We start from the raw sequence: 11,380 nt of genomic DNA, 5'->3' as shown, positions 1-11,380 counted from the left end.
AATCTCCAATGCACAACCAGATAACCTCAACTCTTCTACAGCCTACACCCCCTCACCTCAATCTCTGCCACTGTACATCTGCAGATGCCCTTTTCCCCATTATTCCTACTGTATCACGTTCCCACCCCTAATTTCTGCCTGCCTCCCTTCTCCCCAACAGCAGAGTCCACATAAAGTTCAGGGCAAGTACACATTTTCATACAGGTAAACATTTAGAAATGTAACCCGCTTGTCTTTGCTCAGCCTGAGATTTGCATGGGCTTGTGCTGGTGCACAGTATGCCCTCTCTCTCTCCAGAACTATGCTCCCCTCAACCCAAATGCTCACCTACCAGAGCCCTGCTCGCTGCGCATCCTACCCTGACACAGTGTCACTCTTACTGTGTTCATGGTATGGGGCCCTAATGCTCCCTCATCAGCTACCCCGTGATGCCACATTGCTAACGCACCTTTCCTTTCTTCCCCTGTGCCAACTGACTGAGCCCTGCTTCCCAACACCTGTCCTCCCTCTTGTTCCATCAGATTTCTGCTCCTGTATGATTCCCTCTCCCCCATGTCCCCAAATAGAGCCCTACTACCCCCCAAATTTGTCCTCTCTTCCATCTCATCTCTTCCATTTCTGCCATGGGCTTTCAGCTAATAACCATACTTACACTTCCTCCACCCAGTGCTCCCACAATTCACTCCTGGGGCCTTCGGTAGGGGGCACAGTGGTAATTAGCCACACTCCTCCAACCATCCTCTGGGTGTGGCCAGCAAGCCTGCATCCACCATACAACCAATCACAGTGCAGACATCTGGTTCCTCAAACATGGGCCTAACCTTAACATCAATCTCAGAAAGGTTAATATAGCTAATGAATGTAAAAACAACAAGGAGTCCGGTGGTATCTTAAAGGTGCCACCGGACTCCTCATTATTTTTGTGGATACAGACTAACACGGCTACCCCTCTGATACTAATGAACGTAAGTTTAATACCAATGAACATAAGTTTAATAGACTTATTTAAACTTAAAATGAATAGACATTTAAGTTTAAATAACTAATTTGTTACTACAACCTAAACCATTGTTTGGAATGAAGGCTAGGCATGTGATACTGAGGAATTGGATCTGTACTTTATAAGTTTTTGAATTCTGGAAGTTGAAAAGAATTTCTTGTGGAACTGTGAAACCTGTGAATGCACTTGGGTATTATATATGGATGATAAAGGCATGTGAATTGAGGTTAATCTGGATGTTAAGTATTGCCTTGACTGGTGATTTTCTAGAGTTTTAGTTTACAAAGTTTTTGGGTGCGATTCATATACAGTATTTTACTTCCACGTCATGTACACATTTTAAGATCATTCTGTAAAGGCAGGAACTGATTTGCTTGGCTCTGAATTTGGTTTATGGAGTTATGCAGTTAGCATTTATAAATTATTAACATAGCAAACAGTCCTATTTTTAACTGAATATATGCAGTCACTGATGGTGTTGTACAACTCAATATTTTAGAACAAGAAAGAGTTTTTTTAAGGTTATCTTACATTATGAGCTGTAACCCTGAAAATTGGGGAACCAACCTGAATCCTAATCCATAAACAGAAATTGTTCTTTGAGTATACACAGATGTCTTTAATTAAATAAACAGAAAATGACATCTCATTCAAAGATACAAAAAAGCAACACAGTACTTTAGCATCTGCAACACACTTTTTACATTTAAGATTTTCATTGGTTTAATTTTTATAGGTTACTCATGTAAGTTATGACTCAGCGTGAGTAAAAAATGAGGCCTTTGGATAAGGTTTCAAATTTAAATAACTTTTCAAATGAGGTAAACATCTGTAGGTTTCTTTAGCCAGTTGGAAAAGATTACTCTGTCCTTTCAAGCATGTTAACATACAATCAACTTTCCTTTAAAAATAAAATTTCAGAAACCTTTTCTATTAAAATACCTAAAAATATATAAAAGTGGTAAATAAGCAACATACACTGAAAAGTTAAATGCTTGTTAGCATTTTTTTTTTTAGACACATAAGAAAGCAACATTAAGACATGTGGTGATTTACTATAGCCTATATATAAAGGATTTTTTTTCTACAAGTTTGTTTACTACTACAACTAATCTTATTTTAAGATTTCCAAAGAACCCAATAAATACATCAGAATGTTGTCAGTATTTATTCACTGTAAAGTAAAATGAAATATCATTAATGTAAACATTAATACATAAATATTAATACATTAGATCATTGTATAACATGGCACTGACATTGTGGCAATTGTTTAACATAAAAAAATATAGCTTATTGATGAGACTTCTAAATCAATAAATATAGTTTTAAAACAGAGTTCACAATATAAAAGCATATTGCTTCAAACCAAATGCTACAGTACAATCACACAGTAGCAGCTCATTAAAATATCAACTTTTACATCTGTAAATGGAATAAGGCTCACTACAGCTCCCTTTTTTTTAAAAAAAAAAAGTTCTTTAACTAAAACTAAAATTTGGTCAATACATGCCAATTAGCACAAAATACTGTAGCTGGTAAATGAAAGTTAATTTGACAGGATCACTGAAGTCCCCAGCATAACTGTGTAAACATCAAGAAGGGTTATCTGTTTCTTTTTTGGCCTCCTTTCTTTTTGCTTCCAGTGTTTGTTTAAATACTTTTCTCAGAGTATTGTAAACCTGTGGTCCATTTTCAGAATCCAAACTCGTCTGGGAAAAGGGAAAAATTAATTTGAATGTTTTACAGTACTGTATGACATGGCACAATAAGACAGAAAATACTAAATAATACATATTTTAAAATTCCAAGTACCAGATGCATTTTCATATACTTATTTTAAGCCAGGAAATAGGTATTTTTCATAAATCACTACAGGTCTGAACAACTACAGCAGAGTTCTATCTACTGACAGGTTAAAACAAAATGGCAGTTAGAAATAAAAGAGTTAGGAGGAGAGAGGTCATGCTCATGTCTACAGTCTGAATGGCTACTAGCTGAAGAGTGGCTGTGCGTTAGATATGATCCTTCTTTTCAAATTATTTCAGATACTTTATCAGAGGAAGAATGCTGAGTTCACCATCACGAGAACCCACCATATGACTAAATTTAACCCTTCCAAACCTTTACGTCTGCTTTTATAATCACTTGTTTATATGTATATATCCCATTCTCCCCACCACCTGTGTATGTGGATGGAGACCATGCATCCATGGAACACAGGAGGGGACTTCACTTCTGCTACATGTTCCCGTTTGTGTCCCTACCCAACAGAATTCTAGTTCCATGGACAAGGAAGATTGGGAGAAATTGTTAGGCTCTGGATTCTTTCACTCCACCCAAACCTGCAAGAGCACAAACAAATACAATTTGAGGTTTTATTAATTGGCACTACTTTCTCCTTCATGAGAGGGGAATTCAGAAGGCAGTTGCAGCACATGGAGTGCTTGAGAGCATGGGTTATGAAACCACACTATCCAGGGACTAGTTGAAAATGGTGAATCTGGGAGGCAGATTGGAGACAAGATAAATCCACGTGCACAGTACTTGTATGATCTACAGGTAATGGTGTGGAAGCCTTAGTTCCTGGCCAGGGGGACAAAACAGTAATAGTTATAGATTTCACATGTAGCACATGTTTCCTCTGCCCTCCATGGTAACTTGCATAGGAAGGATGGGCCCTACAAAAAATAACCAGTATTTGACAATGGAGCTACATCAAGTTACCCCAGCTGAGGATCTGACCCAGTAAATGCAGAGTTCTCTGCACACTACTAGCTTTACTGTTCATGGTGTGTGGGCATAACAAATGTACATTGTTACTCCTTTTCTAATCTTATTTCACCTAAACCATATTTTGATCTGACCAGAACAGGTTTCTGTTCTATACATTATACACACTGAGGCTCTGTGTTTCTATAGTTAGTGCAAATGAGCTGGGGCTATAGTTTCTATAGTTAGTGCAAATGACCTTCATTTGTAAAACTACAATATTACCAAATATTCCTTCAGAGATAATTAGATAATTTGCAGGCACGGCCTTATTTGATGACAGGAACAACATAGACAACTCTTCCATAATCACTAGGTCATGGGCCGGATAAAAGCATCTTAGTTAGTTTAGATAAAGTTGAGGACAATGTTAATCCTAATTACTGAGTAGGGAAGACTTAACTGGGGGGGGGGGGGAGAGAAGGGGAAGAATCCAAACCAAATCAGACAGTGATGCCAGCCTAATGAGTGAAGTTTAACTTCCCCTAAGGGAGGCTGAAATATGCCCAAGGAAAAAGTATGAGCAGAAAATGAATATTCTGCCTGGTTTTTGCTTGAGACCTACCAAAACACAAGAGGTGACTTACATTACAGTAAATGAAATTTACAATGCTTTTGTCTGTACAGATCCCAGTGTAGGTTTGCATGCCCTATGCATGCAAGTCAAGAATCTTTCAGCCAGCAGTTTCACTTGTGCCCCTCTAAGAGTATAAAGAGCAAAGCAGCCCCAACCACCACTCAGTTCCTTCACTAATATAGACTATCCAGTAAAGAACTCTGTAGCTGGGGGAAAGTGGGTGGGTTGTGGGATCCATGGGGGGGAAAAGCACTTTAAACTCCAGGTACTGTCAGTTAAGTAACCTCTTTCTTCAAGCATGTGTCCACATAGTTCCCACTGTAGATGATTGGCTAACAGCTACCTCTCAAGGAGCTGAGTGATAGGAGTCCTAATTAAAATAACTGTAGCATAGCCTTGCTAAATTGAGTATCTGATCTAGAGGCTACCACAATGAAGTATTGATTGGTAAATGTAGGAAAAGAACTCTAAGTAGCTGCCCTACAAATCTCAGAAATAGGGATTCCCCCTGAAACAAGTTACAGCTCTAATAAAGTATGCCCTAACTCTAGGAGAAAGGGGTAGTTTATTCAATGCATAGGATATCTTCATATAGTCTGAAACCCACTTCAAGAGCCTCAGAGGAAACAGCATGACCTTTAGATTTGCTACCAAAAGCCATAAAAAGTCAATGAGATAGGGATACATGTGAATGCCTTGCCTCCTCTGCACAGCTGCTCCAACTGAAAGGCATTTGGCAAACATACTCAGAGCTGTTGAGAGACTGAAAGGGAGGACTCTGAACTGGCAATACTATCCACTGACCATGAAATGAAGAAGCTTCCTGAGAGCTGGATGGATTGCCACATGGAAGTAAGCATCTTGCAAGTCAGGAGTTGCAAACCAGTTCATGGGATCTAGAAAAAGGAATTACTGAAGAAAAAGGTGGTCATCTGAGATTTGAAGCTCTAGATGAGTTTGTTGGGTCCTCTGAGATCTAATATAGAATACCACCCTCCTTTCTTTGTTGTAATGAGGAAGTAGTGGGAATAGAAGCCCTTGCCACACAACTCTAAAGGCATCATCTCAATCACACCCTGAAGAGTATCTCCTCCTGCACCTGACCATTTTGTTAAGTGTCCCTGAAATGAGACATGGAAGAGGGTGCAGAGTTGGCATAGATTGGTGCTGAATTGAATACTCTTGCTCTATAACTTCTAAGACCCATTGGTTGGTAGTAATTGCAGCCCATGCATCTGCAAACAAGGCAATTGCCAAAGAGCGGGGAGAAAGGGCATAGATCCTCAAAAACTAGCCCACAACTCTTGACCCTGGCATCAAATCTGCAGCCTTTGGTCCTATGATCAATAATTGCACATTAACAGTAGATGGATAGTTCATCTCTTCTTAAAAGAGTTTTTTTTCCTTGTACAATTCAGAAGTTCTTTGTCAGTATGAATATGAAGATGGAAGTCTCTGTTTTGAGAAGGTCAGAGGTTTCGTTTGCTTTTTCCTCTTGTATGCAATACAGAGGCCAAAAGACCAAAAGGTTGCTCTCAAGTTCTTCAGTGCATGAAGCACCTAATCGGATTTCAAGATGGAAAGATCGTGGCCCTCAAAAGGAAGGTCCTCAATCACCCAATTCTCTGAGTGTCCCTAAACTTCCAACTCCCAGAAGCTGGGATTGAACAACATGGGACCAATCACTCAAAACTGCTCTGTTGTGTTCCTTCCCTCTGAAGAATCTGGTACTGAGCCAGATGGACCATTGGTCTGACCCAGTATGGCTGTTCTTATGTTCTTATGGTGCGAACCTCTTTTGGAATTCCTTACTATTGCAGCCAGGATGTTCTGCATATAGTTATTGCAGTAGCCATTGTCCTAGCTGCAGTGTCAGAAGCATCCAAAGACACCTGTAATGCAGTTTTTGTCAGCTGCCATCCTTCCAAAGCTACTGCTTTCAATTTGTCCCTGATGTCCTGAAGAAGTTTTTCATTCAACTGTGAGAGCTTATGCTCTCCTTAACCCTAGATGTAGATTTAGGAGGACCAGGCTGCTTGGAGTTTTCATGAGCACTACTACTACTAAAGACCCAGGGGTCAAGAAATATTCAAACCCCTGGGGGAACTGATATTTGAGATCTGCTCTTTTAGATGTGGCTGAAATAGATGCAGGAGCCTGCCACATATCTTTAACTGACTCAAGAACAGCCTCATCATTTTCCCATACCAATCAACCCTGGGAAACCAGATGCACAGTGCTGGATAACTTGTGAAACCTTTCCTGGACAACTTAGAGGAATATCTAAGATCTCCGATACCCTTTAAGAAGGTTGGAAAGACCTTGAAATTGAGTGTGGAAAGACAGATTGTGTTACAGCTTCATCTGATGAGGAAGATGAATAGCCAAAGGAATCGGTTGATACCCATGTTCCTCCGTAAGATCTTACTCCTCAGTATGAGGTTTTTGTTCAAATTGCTAGACAAGCTCCTGGTTCCATGGTTGGGCTATCTTAGATGGTTCCTCAGGAGATGGTGATCTAATTCTAGACCTAGATCTGGATGAACAAAAAGCAGGAAAATGGTGATGCTTCCACCCTGACTACTATGGCCAAGACTGCATCCCATATAAGAAAAGCATACAATGCCACAATATGGGATGAAATACCAGAATTATGGGATCTATAATGAGAAGGATTCCTTCTTGAGTCTCATTCAGGAGCCAGCATAGGAAAAAGAGAAGAGAATCTAGAAGAAGGGCTTCTACTGTCATGAGACAAAGATGCAGAGAAGTAGAACTCCTCCAAGAGTGGTATGGATCTCTGAGTAGTTTTAACATGCTGCAGAGATACAGATCCCAATCTCTGAGAAATAGATATTGGTACCACAGATGATGGTCACAGGGAGGTTTTCATAATCAGTACCTTTGGTTCCAGTAGCAGAAGGGATGTAGATTCTGTAGACACTCGAGAAATATCCAAGTGAGGAGACTGTGGTTCTGCAGCGATCACTATGAGTTGGAGAATTTGTGAAAGCCGCCAGCATTAAGAGAGGAATTGGTACCAACGTGGGCAGAACCAATCTAAACAGTATCAATATGGAAGTCTCAATATATGGGACCTTCTTATTAATATGAAATATTAAAAAATCTGTGGCATATGGTACCAATGACGCTGATACTAAGAAAGAGGTATTGGTTGCCAGAGACAGACAACATGGTACTGAAGGAGCAAAGTAATATTCCGCAGCCCTTGAAGACTCATGGCACCAATTAGTTTTGAAAGGAGGCAGTTTGAAGACATCAGTGTGATGAATCTTAGGTCTCCTCTTGGCCAATACTGAAGAGTTGAATACCATCTGAAGATCTCTGCTCTTTCCTACCTTGGGCAACAGCAGTTGCTGAATGACACAGAAAGAACTGAAGATATGGCTCAGCATGTTTCTGAGAAGCATGCTCTTAGAGCCAGAAGTCCTGTTAGGTCCCAAAATAGTGTTTCTGATAACAGAAATACTAAACTGGTTTTAAAGCAGCAGCTTGCTTTCAAGAAGAGCCTCCAGAGTCCAAAAAGCTTTTCATTGATTTGACTTTTGCATCAAACATTTTTAAACAAACATGACATAAGCTCTCTACATGTGCTCAGAAAAGGATTTGCAAATTGACCATTTGTCTGTAATATGTGACTCTCCTAAACAAAAAAGATATTTAGCCTGTCCCTAATTCACAGATATAGCTGCCTCAAAAGCAGGGCAGATCTTAAAGCCCGGAGATAGTCTTAGCCATGTAAACCTCCACCTTGGTACTGGGGGAGACTCAAACAAAAGAAGGCTAATTATCCTCACAGTTAAAAGTGTGTGTTTTATTTCTAGTTTGAAATAGTCTAACTTCAACTTCTACCCAGTGGAAGCAGCCTAGCAAGACATAAAAATGAAGCCAGAGAATAGTTCGAAGGCACTATTTTTACTCCATACAATACTCAACACCCACAGTTGACCTGTGTGGAGTATTTTTCTGTGCTTTGGTGAGGACTGCTATGACAAAAATTTAGTACTTTGAAGCAGAGAAGTGTCAGTATAATAACTATTAATGAATTACTAAAATTTTTGGCTAAGACTATTATTTCATCTACGACACAATCACAATTTCATGGGCGAGTTGCTACTTGCCTTAGTGAAAGCTTTAATTGCCCTGGTAAGTAAGGCTTCCTCCACATCAGCTGGTATTGTCTGCAGATTCACTACACAATGGAAAATACAAAGAATAGTCTGATATTGTTCCTAGTGGGTAAAAGAAATATAAAATTATTAAAAAGGAAAGATTTTCAAGGAAAACATTTAAATAATTTTTAAAAGTACTCCAAGAACTGTAGATCACATTACCCCCTCTTGCAATAAAATCCAGGGGAATAAATTCCCCAAGGATTCTCCTGCAGAGTTCTTACATAATTGTTCAATCATAATGGGAAGAGAGGTTCTGTTGTGTTAATTTTGATGAAAAATATGGGCCAAAGGTGTCAACATACCCTGAAACAGTACAATATTAAACAGTTTCAAGCAAGGTTTGGTATACAGAGACCTAAACCTGCTTAGTACCATGGCAAATACACCATTAAAGATACAAAAAGGAAAAACTGTTACAGCATTTGAAATGTAAAGTATTAAGGCTTTCATTTTAATGACCTCTCTTGTTCCCTTTAACTGTAGATAATCTTTAGAAAGAAAAACCCATTTTAAAGTCTTTAAGATGATGATAAAAATGGTAACTGTCCTTTTGGAGAAAACTGAAGAAGTCAGTTGAGAGGGACTAGGACTGTTGTTATTGCTGTTAAAGTCTGATTTCATTTTCTAAAAAAACAAAACAAGACAAACACACACAAGAGGGAAGAGAGAAGAACAGCAAAGATAGAAAATGCAGCTTCTGTCTCTGGTGTCAACTTTTGCTTGTAATCTCACTGCTGGAAAAAATGGCCTTTCCAGCCCTCTGAGACCTGGTAAACTTGTACTAGCATTGTGATGTTCAGGAAATTGCTTTTAGCTGCCTCTTTCTGGCCAGAGGCTTACAGGAGTGTTGTGAAATATAGTCTTGACCAGCTAACCCAGCTCTTATTAAACAGAAAGAAAAAGGAGAGAGATGAAATAAGGAGGGGAACGAAAAGGACACACAATGGGAGTGAGGGAGGTTGACAGTTTCACATCCCAGGTAACATTCGGGGTTTAGCCAAAGTTAGTGGAGGTGGCAATGTCATCTGTCTCCCTTTCTCTGGGCCAGTATGATCAGAATATCTCTCAGGATTAGGATGAAGGAGGCACAATGGTGTCACACTGGATCCTGGAGTTTCAGGAGAGGGTGGGAATGGCAGCCATCATCATGATGAAACTCACTCTTCCCTTTCCTTTCTCTTTCAGTCATCCAGCATTTGTGTCCATCCCAACTTTCCCTCAAAATTTTTTAAGGACTCCAAAAGGGAGTGATGAGTAGAATAATCCATCCTCCTATTTTTTTGTCCACCAAATTAGGCCTAATTTCCAGCAATTTTGGTTCACTAATATCTGGTTCCATACTTCTCTTGTTTATGAGGTATGATCTTAACACAATTCTTGAGTTGTTTCGGTAGGCCCTTTTGTTTGGACTAATTCAGTCTGTCTCCCTTTTGTACCTTTTCCCCGTCAATATTTATTGTTATAGGTTATTGTGACATTTTATGAACTTTCACTCACTTCTTACAACTGAGCTCACAATTGGGGTAAAACTTGCAGGCGCAACTATTACAACAATTCTCCAGCAGAATGTGGGTAGCCTCATGACACAAACCCCATGGATCTTCTGAAACTTCTAGGAGGTCAGGGCTACCCATGCACGGGCTTCCCCCCCACCCCTGCAGTAGATCCAATAGTACTATGGACTCTCCTGCTCACGGCTGTCCACTTAGACTCCACTCCCTGACTGGGGGAAGCCCTATTGTGAAAGGGCACAAAAAAATTATACAGCTCCAGATTGTATTATCTTTTCCTAGGAAAGACTATAGGGCTCAGGGAAGTATATACTCCTAAGCCTTTCTCCTCAATTAACATCCCACTCCCACCCCTGGCCTGCCCAGCTCCCTTTCCAGTGTGGATCACAACCCCACAGAAAGGTCTCTGAGGGGTACCAAAAAGAGTGTCTGGGTGGATGAGGGAAATAGTGTTCTGAAGGCAGCTTATCTCCTCTTCCACATTAGGCTCACCACCAAATCTTGGAGGAGACAATCTCCACTTGGGCAGGCAGCTTTTAAGGGCAAACATACATTACAACAACAAATGTAGGCAGATAAACAACAAATGGGCAAGATAAAATAATTAATTTTGATGATTAGTTTACATTCAAGTATCAAGCAGTTACTTTATCTTTTATTCAGCCAAAATAATAAAACCCTGATGAACTGAGTTCAGGAAGAAGCATGACATTTCAAAACCCTGAACTGAGAGAAGCTGAATGTCATGGAAGTGGACTGCAGAGAAGGCAATCGCTACCTGCTGCTCAAGGAAATGTGGAACTGTGAGCAAAGGGGGGTATTAGAACGTGCCCTACTTTCTACACAAATAATCCAGAAACAAAAAGAACATCCAAAGAACTGGAAAATTTGTCATGTGACTGAGAATTCTAGAACACAAAAACTCTCTTTATAAGGAAATGTTCTGAAAAGATAGAATAGCTAAAAGGATTTATTGCTTTATAGAAAACATAATGCGAATGTTTCAGAGCAGAATGACTTATTCCCCATCATGATCTGAGAATATGGAAGTCCAGAGCTTTGATTTAGGTAATGGAACTTGGCCAGGCTACTGAAGCATTTACTACTTGGATTTGTCAGTTACTCATACCCTCTGCACCAACCCTCTCAGTGCTACAGGATTAGATGTTTGCAGAGTACTTTGAAGATCCACAGGACTATAATGTGGTCAATATTAAGCACTGTTGCCAGATTTGGTGTTAGGGAAAGCTAAAGGGAAAGTGTTTCTTGCCTTTTGTCTCTTTGAATTTCAAGGTGCAGCAGGCTGTGGTACCTCCAGCCAGTG

The 11,380-nt window shown here is 39.9% G+C and overlaps 1 protein-coding gene across 5 annotated transcripts in view; it reads right to left on the bottom strand.

The window, feature by feature from the left end:
* Window positions 1–1,592: 1,592 nt before the first annotated feature.
* The window catches only part of PTPDC1 (protein tyrosine phosphatase domain containing 1), a 50,211-nt gene continuing 40,423 nt past the window's right edge, over window positions 1,593–11,380 (bottom strand). For 4 of the 5 annotated variants that reach the window (XM_048858437.2, XM_048858438.2, XM_048858435.2 and 1 more), the window contains 2 exons: window positions 8,492–8,602; window positions 1,593–2,712 (listed from right to left, as the gene is read on the bottom strand). In XM_048858437.2, coding sequence (XP_048714394.1) covers window positions 2,596–2,712; window positions 8,492–8,602 — 228 coding nt within the window. In that variant the 3' untranslated portion in view covers window positions 1,593–2,595. The other variant, XM_048858436.2, reaches the window with a different exon arrangement.

Source organism: Caretta caretta, chromosome 7, assembly GCF_965140235.1.
Source record: "Caretta caretta isolate rCarCar2 chromosome 7, rCarCar1.hap1, whole genome shotgun sequence".
Lineage (NCBI taxonomy): Eukaryota > Metazoa > Chordata > Testudines > Cheloniidae > Caretta > Caretta caretta.
Note: the sequence above shows the minus strand (reverse complement) of the source record. Positions and strands in the feature narration are given on the sequence as shown.